This window comes from Helianthus annuus, chromosome 1, assembly GCF_002127325.2.
Source record: "Helianthus annuus cultivar XRQ/B chromosome 1, HanXRQr2.0-SUNRISE, whole genome shotgun sequence".
Lineage (NCBI taxonomy): Eukaryota > Viridiplantae > Streptophyta > Magnoliopsida > Asterales > Asteraceae > Helianthus > Helianthus annuus.
In genome coordinates, this window is record NC_035433.2 from 91,829,009 (window position 1) to 91,852,085 (window position 23,077).

At 38.5% G+C, this 23,077-nt stretch overlaps 3 protein-coding genes across 6 annotated transcripts; 2 read left to right on the forward strand and 1 right to left on the reverse strand.

Moving 5' to 3' along the window:
* Positions 1 to 411: 411 nt before the first annotated feature.
* On the forward strand, positions 412 to 3,023 carry LOC110930409 (probable glutamate carboxypeptidase LAMP1). Its single transcript, XM_035988443.1, has 7 exons — positions 412 to 504; positions 612 to 653; positions 937 to 1,341; positions 1,392 to 1,430; positions 1,527 to 1,594; positions 1,910 to 1,991; positions 2,792 to 3,023. Exons 1-7 carry the CDS (start codon positions 412 to 414, stop codon positions 2,948 to 2,950), a joined length of 888 nt encoding a protein of 295 aa, XP_035844336.1. The 3' UTR covers positions 2,951 to 3,023.
* A 1,464-nt stretch (positions 3,024 to 4,487) lies between these two features.
* LOC110876353 lies at positions 4,488 to 6,909 on the forward strand. 4 transcript variants are annotated; one of them, XM_022124531.2, is made up of 6 exons: positions 4,490 to 4,775; positions 4,951 to 5,154; positions 5,375 to 5,486; positions 5,997 to 6,163; positions 6,245 to 6,320; positions 6,409 to 6,909. In XM_022124531.2, the coding sequence occupies exons 3-6, from the start codon at positions 5,391 to 5,393 to the stop codon at positions 6,433 to 6,435; spliced, it is 366 nt and encodes a 121-aa protein (XP_021980223.1). In that variant the 5' UTR covers positions 4,490 to 4,775; positions 4,951 to 5,154; positions 5,375 to 5,390; the 3' UTR covers positions 6,436 to 6,909. The 4 variants fall into 4 exon arrangements, with proteins under 4 accessions (XP_035830894.1, XP_021980223.1, XP_021980228.1 ...); XM_022124536.2 differs by having other exon boundaries at positions 5,029 to 5,154; XM_035975001.1 differs by lacking the exon at positions 6,245 to 6,320 and having other exon boundaries at positions 4,488 to 4,775.
* A 221-nt stretch (positions 6,910 to 7,130) lies between these two features.
* LOC110876372 (protein YIF1B-A) lies at positions 7,131 to 11,910 on the reverse strand. The gene is made up of 5 exons (XM_022124547.1): positions 11,737 to 11,910; positions 10,694 to 10,874; positions 10,246 to 10,344; positions 9,987 to 10,138; positions 7,131 to 7,663 (listed from the first exon to the last, which is right to left on the reverse strand). Exons 2-5 carry the CDS (start codon positions 10,862 to 10,864, stop codon positions 7,276 to 7,278), a joined length of 810 nt encoding a protein of 269 aa, XP_021980239.1. The 5' UTR covers positions 10,865 to 10,874; positions 11,737 to 11,910; the 3' UTR covers positions 7,131 to 7,275.
* Between the last annotated feature and the right edge of the window lie 11,167 nt (positions 11,911 to 23,077).

Here is a 23,077-nt window from a genome sequence, read left to right on the forward strand (position 1 = left end):
CATTTGTGCGCAATAGCTACTTGTAATTTTTGCTTTATTTATTTTGTATGCATAGATAAGCTGTACGTTTCCTTGTATTGATTGTACACTAAAGCTTCTTTTGGAAGCTTTATATTACTAGAAGAGAGACACGAGAGATAGAGAGGAAGAGAGACACGAGAGATAGAGATGTGGATTCGTTTGAGAGAGAAAGATTTCAACGGATCCGTTCGTTCGATCTCTAGTGTTCAAACCCTCAGCCGCCGGCGCCAGAAATGACGACGGTGCAAGTGGTTCGTTCGGTGGATTTGTCGAAAAGATTGGTCCGAGCATTCGCAAATCGAAAATTTTCTCGAAGGCGTCTGTTCAGGCACTACCTCCTCCGAAAGTGGTGGGGAAGATGAGGAAAGAAGAGGCCGGATCGCAGATCCGATGGCGGAAAGGGGAAATAATTGGTGCGGAGCTTTCGGACGGGTTTATATGGGGATGAATTTAGATTCAGGGGAGCTGCTGGTGGTTAAACAGGTTTAAAGGCGTAATTAGCATATATGATTTGTGTTGCTTTTGGTATTAGTTAATCTTGTAGATATGGTATTGACTATTGACTTGTGGTTTGAAATGTTTATATGCAGGTTTCTGTTGTTGTAAATATGGCTTCGAAAGACAAAACACAGGTGTGTCTATTTGCATAAGCTCAATTATACATTATTATGGTAGTACATGACTTATTTGCTAGACAATAACTAGTGATTTGATCTGAATTGATTATAATCTGATCTGTTAAGTAATGAATAATGATCCAATTCAGTCTGTAACTAATTCACTTAATATTATAGAACTGTAAACTGCAAGATTTAATTGCAATTGTAATGGACAAACTACATTTTTTGATATATATCTGTACATGGTAGAGATTAACACTCGATAAATACATGTAGGAGTTTGAATGCACGTTAAAATTTCTCTCATAGAAGACTTTCTTGCATAGATGGGATATACAATTTCTCTCATAGAACACTTTCTTGCATAGATGGGAAAATATACCGCAGAGATATAGTTGAAAACGCGTATGACGCGGGTGTGATGGGGGTGTTAATATACTCCGATCGGAAGGATTACGTTGGGGGCGGGGGCGGTACGAAGTGGTTTCCGGATGACACGTGGTTGCCGCCGAGTGGTGTTCAGGTCGGGTCGGTGCTTAATGGGGCAGGTGACCCGACAACACCGGGCTGGCCGAGTAGTATGGAAGGGTGTGAGAGGTTGTCTGAGGATGAGGTGGAACGGGCCGGTGACGTCCCGTTGATTCCGTCGTTGCCGATCTCCGGTGCCGACGGTGAGGAGATTCTGAGGTGGATTTGTGGGGTGGTGGCTGAGGATGAATGGCAGGGGGATGAAGATGCTCCGGTTTATAGGATCGGGGGGGTCCAGGGGTTGCAGAATTCAGTTATAAGGTAAATGTGTTTGGACAATAATAATTGTTCAAATTTCAAGTGTTTAATTGTTCACATGTGAAATATTTGTGTATTGGTATTTTTGTATGTTTGAAGGCAAAACAAGTCATAAGCACAATACAAAATGTCATTGGAATAATTGAAGGAACAGAAGAACCTGACAGGTAACTCGTGTGTCGGTTAAATTTTCTGTTAACAGAGGTATCTAACATGTATCGTTTTTTTAGTCACCATTAGTGATTGAGATATTAGTAAGCTTGTAATTTCATATTGGAAACACTAATTATTTATATAACTTTTATTCAAACCAATACTATCAACTTTATTTTTACCCATGACAATGTTACATTTTTCACGAGATTGGAGGATGTATTAGTAATATGATGAACAAATTTTGCTACTGTAAGGTTAAAGTACATTTATTAATCATGATTGGTGTACCATAAATAGGTTTAATGTTGTGTAAACCTTGTATCTAGATTCGTTATCTTAGGTAATCACCGGGATGCTTGGACATTTGGAGCTGTTGATCCCAACAGCGGCACTGCTGCCCTGCTTGAGGTAAACCCGTTTCACTCGCTTTATTTTTACTAGCCCCAGGTAGAGGTGCACAAAAAACCCGAACCCCGAAAAAATACCCGGACCCGGGTATTATAAAAACCTGGTTTTGACAACCCGACCCCGACCCTACCCTACCCTGCGGGTATGGACCAGTTATGCCACTACGGTATAGCCACTGCGAACCCGAACCCGTAACCGGGTTTTTTTTAGACCCGCTTTGTACCCCAGGTTTAATAAATACCCGTAGCCGGTTTTTGAATTACCCATACCCAGGTTTAACGAATATCCGGACCAGGTTTTGATTATACCCGCTACCGGGTACAGATCGGGTTTGACCGTTGTTGTGTCAGGCTGTGTTCCAGGTCTGTTTTAATGGCTATATGGCTATACAATTATGAAGTCAAATAACAAAAAGCTAAAAAAAACGAACTTACAAACTCGCACAACAGTGGCTGCACATCTTCTGTTTCTTTTCAACGGTACCGGGTTTTTTGAATACCCGGATCAGGTTTTTCAAATACCTGAACCGTACCCGAACCCGAAAATAGGGTATTCTAATACCCGGGTATAGAATACCCGAACCCGGGTACATAGGGTATCGATTTTCTGGCCAATACTCGGACCCGAACCCAATCCAGGTATTGCCAATACCCAATGGACAAACTACTTTTTTTTTATATATATATCTGTACATAATGTGACGACATCGTATCCTGAAGACATGACTTATATTCCACAACAAAGATGGTTATGTACTGAGATTTAAAGTTTTACTGAATTCAAATTTTAACACGAGGTAGGCTCACATCCGCGAGTTGGAAGAAGAGGTGAAGATACATTTTGGATTCAGATGTGGAAAAACAAACCTTTGGACAAAAGTTGCAAAACTGGCCAAACCTCTCCTCAGGGACGTAAATGTCATTGTACTCTTTCTTTTATTTGTATTTGACAATGTTTAAAAATTTGGTATGTGGTGGTTTTGTGTATTTATTCGCTAATATAAATAGTACAAACACATACATATGCTCTTTACACGTGTCTTATTATAGTAGCGGAGATTAAATGCTCATATATCAAATTTAGGGCCACCATTTTTGTATATGTGATTTGTAGATATGACTGTAGGAAAAAAGAACTTATGTAAAAAATACTGTGTAACCGCCTGCAACGCGGCGGGCACCTTTCTAGTTAATAATAATAATAATAATAATAATAATAATAATAATAATAATAATAATAATAATAATAATAATAATAATAATAATAATAATAATAATAATAATAATAATAAAACAATGAAATGTGTATGTATGTAGTGTATACGTAAAGTGTTTATGTGTGAGTGTGATCCATGTGTGTGCGCATGTATGAGTGTTACGTGTGTGTTTTGTGAGAGAGCCACAACTAATATCTTCATGATGAATATTTTTTTTCAACCAAGGAAGTCAACTAAACCAATGTATGAAGGATTGAAGTGAACAACTTTTCCTTTATAAATAGACCTTAAAGTCTTAAAACATATACATGAAATCATATTTTGTTCACCTTGTTCTGCAAAGAAAAGGTACGTACACTTTATAAAAGAATAATGATACTTATTAGTTATGTACTATAATATTAGAAGTATATACAATATTAATATTAAGAGTAGAGTTTAGGGTTATAGGCCGTCAGAGTAATGACTAGTTAGTGTCCAAATCCCTATTTAACTAGTGCCTAAAATTGTTCTTGTCTGAATCAGGAAACCAAGTACGGACTGATTGTAGTAAACATCTAAAGCAAATGTGAGTTTTATGAATTATTTCCAAATGTGAACATGCTTGTCCTAAATTGCAATAATATGGCATAACTGTTGTACGTATGTATGTATAACCTGAGCATGACATACACATGATATTTGTGGTCCCTTATATGTGCCGCTACGGCGGCATTTGTCGGTATTACACCCGTGGTGTAGTTGGCATTAATAATTAATTGGATGGTTATGTAAGTCACATGGTGACGTTGGGTTATGATGACATGGGCGGATACAAGTCATGACTAAATAATATGATTTGTAATCTGTGTATATTCATGAGCTCACCAGCAATAGTTGACACGTCTTTTAAGCATGTGTCACAGTGATGATGATTAATTTTGTACGTGTCGTTAATCTCGGATATGTGTGGCTAGTGGAATAAAGTATCCCAGACTTTCTTATCTGGTGGAAATTTTGTATGAATGGCTAAGAATAGTATAAGAAGACACTCAGATAATAGAATAAACTCAATCCCAAGAACCCTCAAGACAACTTGATATTGTACTAAAGTAGTTATAAATCTCTACTATAATAAAGCAAAACTTTTCTATCCTATATGTCAAAATTCTAGCCAGTCCACATCATCTTATCCTAGGTGTAATTTTATGAGATTTTTGAATTTTTATGTATTACTAAATGTTTCGAACCTGCTGAAATGTTTGAGCGGGCATTCAAATTTCAAATTGCATTTGTCTCTCTCTCCGACCGAAAAGCTCTTTTAATTTTCTCTTCCCTCTTCTCTCTCCTTCTTTCTCTCGAAACCAAATCAATAGCCGCTCCCCTCCCAACTCAACCCTGAAGTTTGATTCACACATATCAGTTTTCAAGTTCAGTTCGCATATGGAAGGTTCTATGTTTTGGATTAGTGAGCATCATGAGAAATTTCGTGCGAGAAACCTACTACAAAAGTCAAATTGAAGGTAGACACCAATTTGCACGCGCAATTGCAGTGACTGGCTAGAACCCTCTTCAAATTCCTCTTCTGGGTACCTCAATTTCCTCATTAATTACACACCAGATTTCAACAATTTTGTAGATCAGAGTGCCATTAATTAACCTTCTATTTTAATAATATTAATCTTGTAAAGTGCCCGACTAAAAGGCAGAAGATACCCAGCTATTTGTTCTAATTTGTTTTGTTTTCCCTTTGATCTTTACTAGAAATGAGCTTTGTTTGTTTCGTCTAAGGTTTCTCTCTCTCTCTCTCTCTCTCTCTCTCTCTTCTCTTTCTCTCTCTAGACTTGTATGTATATTTGGGGAATCCACATTGCCAGAAAGAAAGAGAAGAGGTGAAAGATTTCATATTTGCATCACAAGATCTTGGTTTTCGCTTTAATGGCGGAAATCCTCAGCTCATTCAATAAGGTACTGTTTTTTAGGGTTTTTGTTTGTGTTTTTTTTATGTGTTTTATGATGGGTTTTTTTTTTTTTTTTTTTTTTTTTTTTTTTTTTTTTTTTTTTTTGCATTTGGTGATATGGTTTTTTTGTGGGTATGAATGATTTGTTTGAAAGTTGAGATTTTTTGTTAGTGAATCTTGGTTTTGGTCGTTAGATTTTGTAGTTGAATAGTGCTTAAATCTTGCAGAACGAACCGAGAAGAAATGGCAGTCTTGGATGATTCTTGTGAACTATGCAGCCCTTCAGATGAGATTGTTGATGTATCAGATAAAGAAAGATCTCCCAAATGCTTGAAATTGGTAATGAGATTTTATTAATGTTTATAGTAACAAAATTATCGATGATTTTATAGTGTTCAGCCTAAATAAATTCTTGTCGACTTATAAATACGACCCACAAAATTAGAAGTTAAAAAATGTAGTTCTACTTCTTTTTGGATATCAAGAAAACTTAATAACGGCTGTTGACTTTCATCAAATTTGACTTTTGTTTTCTGCCTTGTGATCATTTTATCTAATAAATACATAATAAACATAACCTAAGTCTAGATTACATTCTAACACTTCTTGCTTACATCAAATGACAAGAAATGAAGACGGGACACACCGTATTTATGGCCCGAGGAAAATGGTGTGAATGAATAGAACCTTAAAAGTGGCTAAATTTATCTCTAATTGGTTGGATGGTTAACCTGTTGATTGAGTTAAAACCTTAAACTTTTAATTCAGTAATGTTGGTTACTTTTAGTTAAAAGTGACAGTAGTTGGTCATATATAAGCCACTTAAACATTCTTTCTGTTTATTTTCAGGATTCACCTGAAGAAAATGAGTTTCCTTCTCCAACTGGGCTTTCACATTCACCCATAATCGAAGAACCCGAGAGTAGTGCAAGTGATAAAACTGAGGCTGTAAACAAACAAAAGTTTGCCATCTTAAATACAATGGCTTCTACTTATGCGCTCAGAGTGGACCCATTGTGAGTGTTATATATCAAACCACAAATTTTATACTTGCTAAAAACGTATGATGACGGGATTATATATTGTTTTTTATTTAGGGAACCACCCGACCCGCTCATTACCATGTATTTCTCGATCAGATTGTTTTCTCTGCATATTAGTTACATCCTATGTGTAAGTTGTATAATTAGTTAACTAATACAAATGAATTATAAATTCAAGATTAATGCTAAAATTGTTTACATAACTTTGCATAATGCAGGTATCAAAGAAGCCCAAGTGCCATTGAGAAAGTTAAAAGCGTTTCAGTAGCAGGTAAGGTAAGGATTGAAAATAATTTTTTGAGGCTAAAGTGTCGGAATTGAACGGGCTTTCTTCTGCCCTTTCTGCACTGGATATCGGGTCAGGGCCAGATAGGTGGAGGTGCTATTTAGATGGCTCGGGCGAGTTTACTGTTTGCAACCATCATTACAAGCTACAGAGGTTTGGTGCATACGGTAGTGGGTTAGGTTTCTGCTGGAACAATTGATCTCTTTTGAAAGTGATTTTTTTAGCGTGGAGGGTTGCTTTAAATGCGTTACCCACGTTGACAGCCTTACAGCAGAGAGAAATTGGTTTGGGCTCGGTCCGATAGCCTAATATATTAATTTCCAGTGTCTCAAAATATATGTAACAATTTCTTTTTCGGGTTGTCCCAAAATAAATGCACTGTATGGTACATTTTTTTTGTTGGTAATGTTTGCCAAACATGAATGGTTATCCACTTATAAGAAATCATATAAATTTTTTTTTTTTTGTAAATATAATTTTTTAACAGAACCATAACCCGTGAGGCTCACGGGTATATAACCTAGTTATAAATAAACCACCAAAAGAACCCCAACCAAAATTGCCCAAATATCATTATCAATACCGGTGTCCGTATTCAAATCAGTATTGGTATTCAAAACACATATAGCATGTAAAAATGACCAAACACAAATATGCAACTCTTGAAAGAACTTTCTTTTACGTAGTCCACTAAAAGAGGTATAAATAAGGTAGATTCTTCATGAGTTGAAAACAAAGCAGAAAAAAAAAATATCACATATCTGAAAATTCCGAAACAAATACAGTTTTACTACACTTTCTAAAAGAGCCAATTGAGGGTGATATTTCCGAGCCAAATGAAGAGAGGAAACTGTGCTAAAGCGATAAACAGCAGCAAGTAATGGTGCCTGCTGGAGTCAAAACTTCTAACCTCCGAAAAAAGAACGCGTTTCATAGTTTTCACCAAAAAGATTCCCATGCATAGGCAAGTCCACGGCATTAAGAAGTAGTAAGAGTACGACAAAATGATTCTACCGAAGACCGCAAGGCACAATCCAGTGAAGGCGTACCCAGCGTAAGCTACAATGTCTAGCAGAGGTGCTTCTGCACCACCCAATGAAAATAATGACATTTTTAGAAGTGAAACCTGTAAAAACCAACCCACTATTCCCTTCATGAAGAGCCAGTTCAGTGCTTCTGGGGTAAACCTGCAAATCAATAACTGTTATGGAGAGAGAGATTGTGCTCATAATTTAAACAATTATTGTTCTTAGTGGAAACTTATTGACAAAATTTCAAACACTATTGACATTCATGGTATTTACTTGACCAAAGATTTCATGTGCAGGTGGCGGTTTCAACCCATTTACTTATAGACGAGTCACACCACATTATGTTTCCTCGCTTAACATATCACGGGTTATATAAAATAGAGTTAAATGCTTGGTTGGTCCCTGTGGTTCTCAAAAAATTCACATTTGGTCCTAGTGGTTTACTAATTACACTCCTGGTCCTAAAACTTGTCAAAAATGCACTCGGTTGGTCCCCTGACCTAACCACTGTTAAACTTCTCAGTTAGCTATGTGTGAAATAACTATATTACCCTTGAGCAATTAAAAGAAATAAAACAATGGTCTTCTTCCAACCATCGCCGGAAACCAGCATTAATACTGGTCTTCTTCCTCCTACGGTCCTACCTCTCAATCACCATCACCACCCTCAACCACCTGGACAGCAGGTTGTGGCTGTCACAGCCCGAAACCCCACCGTGTGCCGCTGATCCACGTTGAACCCAACACCCACAAACGGCACTGCCCCACTGTTCATCACTGCCCAGCCATCTCTGATATCTCGAACCCAGAAACACCCCTGTTCGCAGTCACCCAGCCATCTCTGATCTCTGATGTCTCGAACCCAGGCGTTGTTTCCGGCTAGGTATGTTAGGGAGTTGGAGAGGGTTGTGAGGGTTGGTGGTGTGTGTTGAAGAGAGTGGGGAGAGTGGTGTGAGGGAGGTTTTGAGGTTGTTTGGGCGGTCAGAGGTGGTACGGGTGGGGAATTTGACGGTTGTGGGATCGTTGAGGATGATGCCCTTGAGGATGAAAAAGTTCACAGCTTGTTGTGAATTTCTGCTTCAATTTCAGTCAAGGTTCAATCGACCCACATTAGAAAACCTTGAAATCCACACGGGTTTGTGAAAAAGTTCTCATCTTGTTGTGAATTTTTTGCTTCAGTTTCATGTTTTCTGTGATGGTTTATGTAGAAAAGATATGGGTATCTCTGTTTTTTATTGGGTGTTTGCAGGTTCTTGTGAATTCACAAAACCTGACATGTAATCCCAGTGATTTCAGTGGGTCAAAAGGGTTTATGACGGTGGAGGTGGCTGCGGTGGGTTGAAGGTGACGGAGAAGGTGGAGGGTGGTTGAAGGTGAAGATGGAGGTGGTGGGTTGAAGGTGACAGTGGTGGTGGTGGGTTGAAGGTGGAGGGTGGTTGAAGGTGACGATGGAGGTGGTGGGTTGAAGATGACAGTGGTGGTGGTGGGTTGAAGGTGACAGTGGTGGTGGTGGGTTGAAGGTGGAGGTGGTGGTGGTTGTGGTGGTGGTGGTGAAAGGAGGAAGAAGATGAGGGGTGGACCCAATTTTTTTTTTTTAATATTTATCAGTGTTTTTGTTTTGTAGTTCAAGGGCAATTTAGTCTTTTTACACCCACTTAACTGAGAAAATTAACATGGGTTAGTGATAAGGACCAACCAAGTGCATTTTTGACAAGTTTTGGGACCACGAGTGTAATTAGTAAACCACTAGGACCAAGTGTGAAATTTTTGAAAACCACAGGGACCAACCAAGCATTTAACTCTATAAAATAATTAGCTAAACAATAAACGGGTAAGAACTCAAACGAGTCACAAGTCATCTCAAGTTGATTTTAGACGCATGAAAATCATTATATACGAACATTGGGTTAATTATTGAAATAACACAATGCTTGTCATCATTTTGTTAAAAGATTATGATATTTGTAAAATCATACTTGACACACTGCTTGTTCACAAAAAGCTAAAACATTTATAAAAAGCTTTCAGCCAACACAGCTCATTTAGCCCATAGACCCCCCCCCCCCCCCTCTCAAGAAATAAAAAACTAAACCACCCATCCCCGAAAAACCTTAAAAAAACTAAACCCCCCACCCAAGGTAAATGCTAAAAACTAAACCTTAAAGCTAAACCCTAAAACTAAATGCTACAAATTTATTATTTTTAATTTTTTTCCATTAAAATTGCAACTTTTTATTAATAAAAAAAAAATCAAAATATATTAATAAAATATAGCGATTTTAATGGAAAAAAATTGAATTTTTTTTTTTTGTGCTTTTAAGCTTTTTTAGGTAGTTTTGTTCGTGTTCACACTAGTTCTCGGGTTATCTACCTAAATGCTAGTTCCTAACGGAACCTCACCCTATATATGATCCCCCTCGCCTCAATGTAATTCATAGTAATTGACAAGGATTTATATTAAGGTAGATGTGACACTTACTTCCCTTGAAGTCCCAATGAGAAGCCAGCAAGAACAACATATGTACCGAAAGCCATCAATGGGATATACAAATCTGGAGCATTAATATCATAGATAGGGGGTTTATATGATAGCCTACCCCCTACGGGCTCAGTAATTCTTGTCCAATGACCCTGCAGATAAAAAAAAAGAACATAATGATCTCGGTCCTTTATTTATAGTTCTTGCATTAACCAAGAACTATATGAAGGCCAGCGAAATGATGATAAACAAAAGTTACCCTGTGCAGGAAAGGGAATAGAACGACTTTCAATTTGTTTCTCACGTAATGGTCGTTGACTTGAAAATAATATTGTGGATCAGAGAAGTATCGACTAATCTGTGAACAAATGAAACAGTGAACTAAACATCAAACATTGAAAATCACATAATCATATCACAGTGCAAAGTTGATTGCACAGTTAAGACTACCAAGCACATAGAAGATTAGAGTACTAACTACTCCCCAATATTAAAAGCCTCTTTTTGTATCGTACTTATAAAACCCTCGCTGAAACTGTATAAAACATAACACTGGGTACTACTGTTCAAGATAAGTTCGTCCTATATAGCTTTAGAGATCACTCTGTCTCTCTTTTCCTTAAACTTCACATGAATTAATATCAGTTTATCAATGAGATCTGATCCGATCTAAAAATAATTAAACTGTTGATTGCAATGTTACTTACATTACTTTGCACGTACTCAGAGCTTGAACCTAAGATTTTTTCTCCATATGCACCAAGTCCACCCTTGATTAGTCCTGAGCTGGCACCATAAAATGGATTCCCAAAAGGAGTTTGTGGTGTATTTGATGGTGGTCTTGCCCCTCCAGGAGGATTTCCAAGAGGATCATACATATTCAAAAACCTAAAAAAAGAGAAAATGCCGTTACACCTACTTGCAAGGATACATGATTACAGCAAATTATAGAAAGACAAAAGAAAATAAGTCTAAATATACACTACCCCCAAAAATACAATTAAATGAATACTTATAGACCATTTCATAACACTGTGATTATGCCAATCAGCTAATCTAGTTCTAACTTCAACTTCTAATATTACACATATAAAAGCACACAGAGCATTAATAAAGATGTTTTCTATTTTGCTAGGATCTTGATTCATTATTACACACATCTTTCTTGCACATTGGTTTATACAATCATCTTTCAGAAACTTATGCTGCCACTGCTGCAGCATCCACGCAGGTGCTCAATTCCGAAATCATTGACAATATGTTATTAAGTTAGATGACTTCGGGTTCACAAACCGCATGTGTAAGTCACTCAACTTGGACTTAACATGTGGCAAAACTCAGTAGCACTACGGTATTAGATCTGTTGAGAAACTACGTTCGCAAATAATCAAAACTAACTACAAAATCGCAAATCCTAAACAAATTTAACGCCAAAAGTCCAAAACAAACCCTAACTTTTTGAAACAATAATCTGACGCGTATAGATCGCCATTCGTAGATATTATACGTATTCCGTGAAATCAAACCTTCAATTCAAACATACTGATACAATTTCACAACACACAAAACCTGAAATAGTACAAAGTAGATTTATACTCGTGATCTTGACGCTAATACTGTGAATCCTTGATAATTTGTGGCAACTAATTGTCAAATCGAATAGTAAGATAACCTAGGGCTGGTAAATAGACAGATTATAAGTGAAAATTAACACATCTGTGTGAGCGAGTGAGTGAGAAAAAAGACGTACCAGACGAATTATCCGATGAAGCGAGAGGTAGCGAGTGAAGTTCTGTGGTGGATGCAGGCGGCCGGCAGCGGTGGCGGTAGTGATGGCGGTGATCGACGGAGGAGTGATCTGATGATGAGATTGGGGCAGACGCTTGGGGCGCTTGTAATTTCCAACCTGGTAGAAGTTATACTTGCACCCTCTGCTTTTAAATGCTTTAAATATACTCCTTTGTTGAGTCTATGATTTTTTTTTTTTTTTTTTTTTTTTGTTTTTGCAGGGTTAGCATTTTGATACTAATAAAATAATACTAGTTCGGTATTCATTTTTTGGCCTTTTTTGAGATCGGTACTTTTGATTCGATATCGGTATTTTACCGATTTTTACCTTCAGATAATGTATCACAGTGTACCGAACATTTTGGGTACCGACACCGGTACCCAATTTTGGGTATTTTCGGGATCGATATTTTCGGTTATGGTACAGTACCATGCTCATGCCGTGTTGCCAATGTGAGGTTAACTTATTTTCGGTTATGGTACAGTACCATGCTCATGCTGTGTTTAATCGACCAGACACACACCTAAGTGTGTGTTTGGTGTAATTATTTTATTTTAATATTACATTTTTCAATTTTAACAACTTTGGTCCCTCAACTATCATTCGGTTTATAAAAGGCTTACTAGTCCATGCTTCTTTATTGTTTTTAAACAAATAATTAACTAGGTTAATTATCCCTAGTTAACTTAGTGAGTCCCGGGAGTTCTTGTAACACCCCGTGTTTTCGAATGTCAAAGTCAAAGTCCAAGTCAACTTTGACTTCTTTGATTGTTAACGTTTCTTTTTACTTTTTGTATTATGTGGAGTAAGTGTTGTCTAAATAAAATGATCGAATGTTTAATCAATGCGACCGATTTACGACTGTGAATGGTAGGAAGTAACAATGTGATAAAGTTAATCAATCAATGATCAAGTTAATCGACTCATCAATCGAACTCGAGACTCGAACTATGCGAAACTGGTGTGGTGATACTTACATGTGTGTGTGCCTTATGTGTTACTTGTGCGTGTTTACTTTATGTTTTGCGTGGTATTCAATCGAATCAATCGAAACTCGAATCGAATCTCGAAAAGCAATCAAACTCAATCGAAACCGACATCGAAACGTGACTTATAGATGATTGTATGTTAGATATAGTAGTTGGGACTGATAGTAGTTTGACTAGGAACTCTATCGTATTCATATCATCGTCCATCGAAATCGAAATATCGAAAATCGTCGCGAAACACTCAAAAAGGGGGTTCCTGATCGAACAGGAATCACTGATCAAACAGGCTAGCCGATCGAACATGCTGTTCGATCGAGCAGCCCAGCCGATCGGAGATCCTGGCCGATCGGCTACCACTTTCCTCTTTTGGAGCCTATAAATAGCCTTATCATTGTCACTCTTACTACTTTTGGAAAGCTCTGACCGAACCAGCCCTTGTTCTTCACCTTTTCTCAGATTTCTCTCAACTCCGGTAAGTTTTCACTCTAATTCTTGTACGTTTTTGATCATTGCACGATTCTACACCTTTCTATCTTTCAAAACTTGATTTTTAACCGTGAAATCACCAAGATCTAAGTGTTCTTGGGTGATGTCATCATGGTGTTCTTGAAGAACATCATACTTTGGCCTCATTCAACCGTGAATAGCTTAGATCTGACCGATTCCCACATAAACAAACTAAGATTTGTAAGAATCTTAACATTTTTATGGAAGGATTTCCAACTTTCTTCCAACTCTTTTACACTCAAACCTTAAAACCGATAGAAACAAAGCTCGAACTGACTAACTAATCATTCTAACAGTCAAGAGGTTCAAGATTCGGATTCTATCTACGAGGTTCACCGATTTCGGGTTAAACATCAAACTACCATTCCGAACAGTTCACCGGCCGGACTTGGGTGATTCCTGTCCGAACCGGTGAAGCAAGTAAGAACCCACGTTCTACGGTTTAACTCGCTGTCAAAATACCTTAAAATCATGACAAATAATCAAACAGCCAAGTGTTAGACGAAAGGCCGACCAGGTCAGAATTTCTGGCCGAACGGCTAGGCTGTTCGAACAAACAGCTCAGCCGATCGGACATACCAGCCGATCGGCCGGGCCAGCCGATCGGCTAGCACATGGTACCACACCTTTCACTTTTCAAACTTCATGAAGTATGCTATTGAAGAAGTGATGTTCGATCGAATATGCTACTCGATTGGTAAACATTACTCTTCGGATCATGAGATACTATGCTTCAACACTTAATCGATTTTGCAACTCGTTCGTAGTATGGAATGCCAGCCGATCGAACAGGCTGTTCGATCGAGTGACATCCTACTGAGAACTACTTCTGAGGTTCCTAACCGATCGGTTAAGCCAGCCGATCGAACAGACCGTTCGATCGATCGACCTAAAAGGTAAGGACACTTCAGTGTTCTCAAATACTACAACGAAAACTTCAAAAGTTCAAACCATCATACACAAACACATCAGAGGAAGAAACAATCCACTCGAATGGCCCAGCCGATCGAGCCTACCGACCGATCGAACAGCCCGTTCGATCGAACCTGTTGTTCGATCGACCAGGCTATTCGATCCATTCACACTTGTTTACAATTCCGCGTTACTCATTGTTGTACTATCGAACTATTCAGGCTAACCCTACTCTCATCGCTCCCTTCAATCCATAATTAATCACTGTGAGTATACTCGAACCCTTTTGCTTTAGCACTTTTGGGTGTTACATACGTTACTTATCAAAATCACAATCGAACACACTATTCAAACTATTTGAACGCTAACCGATTGCATGTATTACGTGACTAAATGTATGCTTGTTATTATGTTTACACGTGGAATGCTGTCTACCTGCCTTAGCAACGTAGTATTATAGTTTGGACTCAGCGCCCGTTCACACGGGGGTTGTTAAGGACAATTACTTGCATGGATTACGGTGGTAATCATGTATTGCGAACTGTCTCGGACAGTCAACCCGCAGTCGTTGGTATCGATAGGTCCATGTCGATAATTAACATGCATCATTTCCCTCTGTGTACGTGCTGGTTATGCGTAAACTATTCGAACTTTATATGCTATTATCAAACTTGTATGCTCACCTTTACATTTTATGTATTGACTTTATTTTAACGTATGTGACAGGTGTTTAAGATATTTGCTTGCTAGGGAAGTGAAGCTAGAATAAAGCTTTAGAGGCCCCCAACAAATAGTTGTCTATCAGGAACAAGCAACTAGGGCATAGTTGTCTTTAGATCTTGTCAGGCTGGGTCTTTAGGAGCATTTGAACAATATTTATGTTTTGTATTAACTTAAATCTGAGTTGTCGGAACAGAACTACTTGTTTGGATGTTATCTGTAATAATGTAATTGTTTATTCGGGATACGGTATGGGACGTATCTTTAACTGGATTATATAGATAGTTGTTATGGAAACTTCTGAACAATCTGTTTCGCTCAGTGCCATGCCCCGATGATTCCGCCATTGGTTGGGGTGTGACAGATTGGTATCAGAGCCATAACTATAGGGAATTAGGCTAGACACGACCTAGTCCGGGTCGCTGTCTTAGAGACCTAGACTATAGTTAGGAACCAACAGACCAAGCTTATGTGCTCTATTCTGCAATTCTTCGCTATCACTGCACCCGAATTTCCAGTTTAAGGCCAAGCGATACAGTCAGGAATAGGTGTGAAGACCGCAAAATCCCGACCGAATTGCTTGACTTATGATGATTTTATCCATTTACTCATGCTCATCCTGATTTTTTCAATAACATACGAGGAGAATTATACCAAATCAGGAGTGAAATCCCTATTTTGATGAAAATTCTCCCTAGATTTTCTTAAAACAGGGAAGAAATTGCTAAGCCAGGGGTGAAACCCTAACCTTGGCAAATTGTTCCGAATATTATTTCATCTCACCAAGGCATTCGACGGACTCCAACGACCTGAAATCACAAGTATGACCTAGGGAATGCGTGTGGAATGCCCAAGAATCGAGGCAGAAGCACGATCCCGAACGTCAAAAGTGACGACAAGTCTACTGCGAATAGTCGAATTGCTTTGGGTAGTCGATGTCTAGTAGCCGCAGACGATCCAATTCCCGTTTTCTTGGTGTTTTTGACTCGTTGATTTTATGTGTTTATATGAGTTTTATCTGTTTATGTGTTTATACTTTGGATATTATTCGATTTTGATGCCATCTCGATCAACACACACGACTCACATTGCTCTTCTATCTCAAAATGGTAACAAGTTGCTATAATTCTAGACGATACCATGCTACGAAATACAGTTATACTATACTATACTATTCGACACACTATACGACTATACAATGCTGCTCGATATACTATACGCGACCAATATATACGAACGACACGCGGGCTTTGAACGATAGGTTTCTGTATTCTGACCACCTCTGTGGTTAAATAGGAATGTGTCATGTGCTTATATGTTTTCTGTGTTCTACGTGCTTGTGTGTTTCCGTGATCTATGTGCTCTACGTGCTTCTGTGCTCTATGATTACGTGTATCTGTGGTTATGTGCCTACGTGTTTATTGTGTGATTCGACGTGCTTCTAAGCTTTAGTAGTCTAGGCGTGTGAGGTGAGATTCGATTTCGTTGTGTTGAGTCCTGTGACGATGTCTGTTGCAGACCATGTCGTCGTCTGGATCCCGACACCACCTGACTCGTCAGGAGAAGAGAGACAAGCGTCTCGCCGCCATCATCGCCAAAAGTGTAGCAAAGGCTGTGAGCAACGTTTATGAGAATGCCAGCAAGTCGTCTGAAGAATCGCGAACAGACGCTCCCAAAGATGCAAACAAGGCTGCTTTCAGCTTCAAGCAGTTCAAAGCATGCGGACCCAAAGAGTTCACCGGAGAAGATGGCCCTACCGCCATGTTTCACTGGTTCGACTCAGTCGAAGTCACTCTGCGCCAGAGCGAATGTCCTGAAAATCTCCGCACTCTCAATGCTACAGGCGTCTTCCAGTCCCGTGCTCTGGACTGGTGGACAGCCGAACGAAACAAGCGCGGAAATGATGCAGCTTACGAGCTAACATGGGAGGAGTTGAAGGCAATTATGATCGACGAATTCTGCCCTCCTCATGAACGGCAAAAGCTGTAGGACGAGTTTTGGACCATCAAGCAGAAGGATGGAGACAACACTGCTCTCACTGCTCGCTTCAAGCAGCTTAGCATCATATGTCCCGATCAGGTCAAGACCCCAGATCAAACCATCAAGAAGTACATTCGAGCTCTGCCCGATTGTGTAGCCGACTTTGTTCATGCCGCCAAGCCAGCAACGATTGAAGAGACTTACCTACTCGCCGCTGAGATCAATGACAAGCGGGTGAAGTCTGGTTTTTGGGATAAGCAAACCAAGTCTCTGCACCAAGCCACCACCGCAGCACCCACCGACTCATCTGCTCAATCCTCCAAGTCATCAAGAAGAAAGAAGAAACACAACAACAACAGCTCCAGCAACAAGAGCTGTGCTGCCGCAACAACTACTGCTCCTCTACAGGCTGTACCAGCTCAGCAGCAACAGCACCACCGCTCAGCTCCAGTGATCAATTGTCACACCCCAACCAATGGCGGAAACATCGGGATGAGACGAAGTGTGAAGATTGCTCGAGACATCATAACGCTAATAATTGTGACAAGTATTTAAATAATCATTTCATTTCATTTCTAAAGAATCAAGTACAAGGTTTTGAAACAAAGTACAACAACATGAATACTAAAATGATACAATACAAATACAATTCTTTCTAAGTGGGTATCTAAGCATCCTACTAGATTCCATGCATCATCAACATCCACCTGTAACATGTTAAAATAAAGTTCAATGCAAAAGCAAAGGCGAGTATACAAGTTTGATACGTACGTAGCAAAAGATAAGTTTTGAACAATTCCTCATAGCAAGCATGTGATTCAAGATAAGCCTTTAAATATGGTATGTGTCTAACATATCAAACCAAGGAAACGCAATATGCTCATGACATAACCGAGATAAAGGGGCGAGTCGTTAATCCTATAGCGCTACATATGTCACGGTTTGGCTCGTACGAAGTTAATGATAAATTCAACACATAAGATAAATCCAAGTTTAAAGTATCAAGCCATCATGTATACAAGCATGTTGTAGGAATGTTCATGTGTTTAAGCAAAAGTTCATGTGTAAGTTTGTTGATAGATAAACATGTTACACCCCAAAAGTGATAAAAGTAAAAAGGGGGAAATACGAGTATACTCACAAAGTTTGCATATGCTTTCCAATTATCCAATTATTGACGAGTTGATGAGGTTAGAAGATTGAATGTGTAGGGTTAAAGTTCAAGTATGCTTAGAGTCGAGATTCGGTATTTAAAACAACATAAAAGTAAGATATGAGAATAGCATGTGAAAATAATCATCTTCAACACTTAACACTTGTATGACACTTGGTAACCACAAGGGTTATGATAATGTTTTCATGAGTTGAACACCCATAAGAATCACAACAAGGTTTAGGTCTTAGGTGATGTTCTACTACTTTAACATATAAACATAAGTTCAACATCAAAGTTTCGAATGAGTGTATATATATATCTAGGTTAAGTACTACATATTATTTAGTCCAAAAATTCAAGTAGGAGGTAGAAGATTGGGATCTTCATTTAGGCACCTCGTGTTATCATAGATGTCATGTATGGGGTAGGAAGAACATGCTTCCATTTAGGAACCCCTTGAATGTTCACCACTTCACTTGATGTAAAAACAACCAAGGAGGGTCACGAACTAGGTTTAGCACAATAACATAAACAACCTAACTATAGAGAAATCATCAAATCATGTGAGGATTGTATGTAGGACAACCCAAGTCGTTCCATAATCACTCATGTATCAAAGGCTATGTTTGACATGATTTGTGGGTTGAAACCCTAAACAAAACACCAAGTTTATGAGGTTTAATCCTCTGATTTTAAATGTCTCAACCTTGTTTTTAAGCTTAACCAACCATGGGATAAGTTGTAAGCATTAGGACATAGGTATGAGATGTGTTGAACACAAGTTACATAGGTTTAAACAAGTTTTTGATGAACATAAAAACAAACAGAAAGTTTATGGACGATTTCGGGGCATTTCCAGGTCTGATTTCTCCAAGGAGAAGTCTAGGAATCGAACCCCATGATTATCCAAGTAAGTAGGAAAAAGAATCAAGTGATTTCTGTTAGGACCGGTTTCGATACCGTTCGATTGCGTAACGTACGTTCAACGTGCGGAATCCGTGAACGTATGTGACCGAACACTCAATAACGTACAAGAAAACGTGATTCGATTAAGATGGCGTCTTGTACAATGCCGAGAATCACTTGGAGAGACTTTCTCTCTCTAGACTTTCTCTCTCTATAACTAGATCTCTAATTCTCCAAATAAGCTCCAAGTCTTCCCAAAAATCTTTACAACTTAATAAGCTATTTATAGGCACAAGGATTATAAGGATTTCTCCTTATTTACAAGTTTGCCACCTTGCCCTTTTTAACTAGTTGTAACCTAGAATGCTTAAAAACCTTCGGTTTCTTCTATTTCTGCTACGGAATAGATTGACGGAGGCGATAGACAGATATTGCACTAACAGACTCCCCCTTGGATATTGCCGTAGTCAATCTCGTAGCGCCTTCTCTTTCTCTCTCTCGAACAGAATCCCCGTGGATCTGTCTTCAGGCTCCCCCTTTCGTTAAGCTTCCGTGCTTTTGGGATCGGCACCTGGATTTCCGTATACAAGCTCCTCCAGGAATGATACCTGGCTCTTTGTACGCTTTCATTTTCCTTGAGCTCGTCTTCAGAATCCCCCTTAGACTCAGCTGTCGGGATCGTAGTCTGGCTTTCATCGTTTCACAAGTTCAGGATCAATTCCTGGCTTTGTTCTGCATCTGCTCAGGATTTGAAACCTGGTTAACCTGCATATCCTCTACCTCACCATAAGTTTCACAAATTTTTAACCAATTAATTCCCGTAAACTTACTGGTAGATATCATTTACAACAAACATGTTAGTTACATCAAGTTCAAGTAAATGACCTTGATTAACCAAATAAATCATTTATATATGTCATTTAAAGTTTTCAACATATTCCCCAAACCTGTTCATCATGATTAGCCCTCGAATTTTGAATATCAGCTCTTCAAAATCAGTTGTCGAAAATCTTTTTGACTTTTCAAAAATTTATGCTAAAACACTCCGAAAATCTTTTTGGATTTTTGTTTTTGAATGAAAAGCAGTAAACAAATATATACAAATAATATTTTTGTGAGTTTGTGTAAGAGGATCATATCAGTTCTTGAGACAAATCACTAGCACCATTAAGCTTTAATCATTTTAAGTTCTAAACGATTCACCTCGATTGACGATATAGTTGTCCTCTTAAATTTTCACACAATTTTCAATCTATTCAGGATACGATTTAGATGTTTTAGGAACTTAGCTCAATTCATGTGTCCCACCTCTTGAATATACTCCCGTATCCAGAATCTCAATATTCGGTCTTACAGGCAAGAATACTACAATGATGTCTGTACATAAATTAGGGTATGCGAAGACTGAGGGATCTCAGGTCGATACTTCCGTATACGCAGAGAGATATCAGTTTTCGACTTTTGCAATTTGTTCCCTTTAGAGAATCTTTTCAGCTACAACAGATGATTATCAATTTTATTGTTTAATCAATCTGAGGGCTATAATGCTATGTTTCAAGCATTTTGCGGAAAGCATTATCCAAGGACTAGGTCAGAACCACCGTTCAGCAGAAGTCCCGGAATAATACCCCAGACATCATAGAGTATAACCACCTAGTATATCAGAATACGAGACCTTTCAAACAAGATTTCAGGGGTTACCTATATATCCAAGTAGTGTTCCCCACGAATTTCACAAGTTTGAAATTTTAGGTTTATATCCCGAATAAATCTACTAAATGTACGAAAACCTATCATCACATCATCAGTGAGACCGTTTATCACATTTGACATTACATTTCTTTAGCATGCTGTGATAGTCCACTGATGTACTATCATTTCCTCTTTTTTCACAACAAAAACTCATTTTTAACTTTTCAATGTTTTTGGAATTTTCAAATTTTCTAATTTTTTTTAAATTTTTCTCCCCCTAAAATCAAAATATGTTTCAATTTTGATTTTCAAGGAAAATTTGAAAATTTGTACAAATAAAATGACAAACTGATATCGAATCACTTCAATTCTCCATCCACTTGGCGTAAACAATCAGAACTCCCCCTCATAACAAACTATTTTCCCATTATGATTTCAAAACACTTAAGTTTGTTTTAACCTAAATGGTTTTTCCGGAAAATTAGTTTTGTGTGTTGTTTCATAAACTCGGGGTTCTTTCATCACATTGTTTTCCTTTAATCACAAACATCACTTGTAGAAAATTAAGTACAACTTAATGTCCCTGATTTACCACATGTAAGACGAAAAATCACAGTTACCAACCTGTGAATTTCTCAAGAAATATGCCGATTCATGTTCCACACTTACCAACCTGGGAACTCCGGCAAGTCAGGATTTTTCACTTGAAAAGATCCACCCAAGCCTGACCAGCCTTGGGTTTGATAGTTTTTACCTCAACCACTGGCTCTTCTGGTTTTGTCGAACCAGAATCATTGCCTGAGTGTGGCTTGTCTGACTTCGACATATCAGATTCATCGCCTGAAGGTGGCTTGTCTGATTTCGACATATCAGATTCATCGCCGACCTTTTTCTCGTCCTTTTTCGTCCTCAGATTTCCATCTGACGAATCCAGTTTACTTGACTTTGTTGTCGAGTGAATCGTTTCATCAGCACTATTATTCGATTTGTCGGGTGAACCCGAGGACAAAATCCTTTCGAGATACTCTCTCGCCTTCTTCCTTTTCTTTCGCAGTCTGTCTTTTTGCCCCTGAGAAAGTTTTACTTTTGTTTCCTGAACTTTAGGTTCCTGAACCTTCTGTTCCTTGGGCTTGACGTTGACTGGTTTCTTTGCCTTACTTTGAGATTCAGCCCTCGATCTTCCCATTGATCTCCTTGGGCAATCTCTTGCAATGTGACCTCTGATATTGCAATTAAAGCATCTTCTTGTCTCATAATTCCATCTTTGGCAGTTAACAGCAATGTGTCCTTGATAGCCACAAGAGTAACACACTCTGTTATCATACCTCTTCTCTCCTTCATATCGTATACCATTTCATACCACACACTTAAATCATAGCATTTGTATAATCTATTAGAGAGATAATATCCTCCCTAACTGATTGAAACAACAAAGCAACACACTTTTGTTCAGCCACAAAATTATCAATTTCTTCAGCTGATCTCAATGCTTCGCCATTCTTCTTTCCATTAGCATAACCAGTTTTCATACTCTTCTAACTGGGAAATGCGAATGCCATCAACCAATCTTCAAACTTTGTTGCCCACCTGCTGTAATCTTCTATAGCCATCAACTTAGGAGGTTTGTTAAATGTTCCAAATGCACTTTCGGACTCCCAAGCTTCTTTCTTTTTCTCTTTTGGTTGGTTTTCGTTCGTATTGTTCGATGTCGAATCGTTGTTTCCTGAACTTCCTGTGAATGCGTACATGTCGCTAAATGGATTCAAGAACATATCATCCATTGTGAACGTACCTGCAAAATCAAACAACACTTAGAAAAATTTTGGTTTTGAAAAATATCAGTTCACAAAAGCGATCCTGTCTAAACAGTTTTGACAGAAAAGCGATCTAACAAAGTGTATGTATAAGCGATCCACACTTTGTCAGAAAAGCGAGTCCCAACTGTTATTCGAGCGATCCAGAAAATGATCTTTCGAGCGGTCCAGGAGATGATCGTTCGAGCGGTTCAGGTTGTGATCGTTCGAGCGATCCAAGTAAGTTCGAATAAGCGGTTCAAACTATGGTCTTTCGAGCGGTTCTGAGAACAAAATTGTCCAAAAGAGCGGTCCTAGATGTGAATTTTGAGCGATCCAAGCAGGTTATGACCAGATAAGCGGTCCAATGTCCGAAAACGCGATTGACCATTTTTTTTAACCAGTTTTTACCATTTTTAGTCCGTATTTTCACCTGATTCTTTCTAGGGTTTGTTAAAAGTGTGTTTTACACGCTATACTCAAATTTCAGACAATTTTGACCGCTGGAACTACTAGAAACTGAAAAAGTATGAGAGAAAGTGAGTAGAAAAGAGAGATTTCTGCAGATCTATGCTGTCGTAGTATGAACTCCTCGTCCTGAGCTCTGATACCACTTGTTAGGACCGGTTTCGATACCGTTCGATTGC

Bases quoted from the DNA above. Each gene is read 5' to 3' on its own strand.
- LOC110930409 (XM_035988443.1), top strand. From the start codon at position 412: ATGGCGGAAAGGGGAAATAATTGGTGCGGAGCTTTCGGACGGGTTTAT. The intron at 1,342-1,391 runs GTGGTGGCTGAG...TCCGGTTTATAG, and splicing joins TTCTGAGGTGGATTTGTGGG to GATCGGGGGGGTCCAGGGGT. The intron at 1,992-2,791 runs GTAAACCCGTTT...AACACGAGGTAG, and splicing joins GCACTGCTGCCCTGCTTGAG to GCTCACATCCGCGAGTTGGA.
- LOC110876353 (XM_035975001.1), top strand. From the start codon at position 5,391: ATGGCAGTCTTGGATGATTCTTGTGAACTATGCAGCCCTTCAGATGAG. The intron at 5,487-5,996 runs GTAATGAGATTT...GTTTATTTTCAG, and splicing joins CTCCCAAATGCTTGAAATTG to GATTCACCTGAAGAAAATGA. The intron at 6,164-6,408 runs GTGAGTGTTATA...TGCATAATGCAG, and splicing joins GCGCTCAGAGTGGACCCATT to GTATCAAAGAAGCCCAAGTG.
- LOC110876372 (XM_022124547.1), bottom strand. From the start codon at position 10,864: ATGTATGATCCTCTTGGAAATCCTCCTGGAGGGGCAAGACCACCATCA. The intron at 10,139-10,245 runs GTAACTTTTGTT...TTTTATCTGCAG, and splicing joins TATTCCCTTTCCTGCACAGG to GGTCATTGGACAAGAATTAC. The intron at 7,664-9,986 runs GTAAGTGTCACA...ATTGATTTGCAG, and splicing joins TCATTGGGACTTCAAGGGAA to GTTTACCCCAGAAGCACTGA.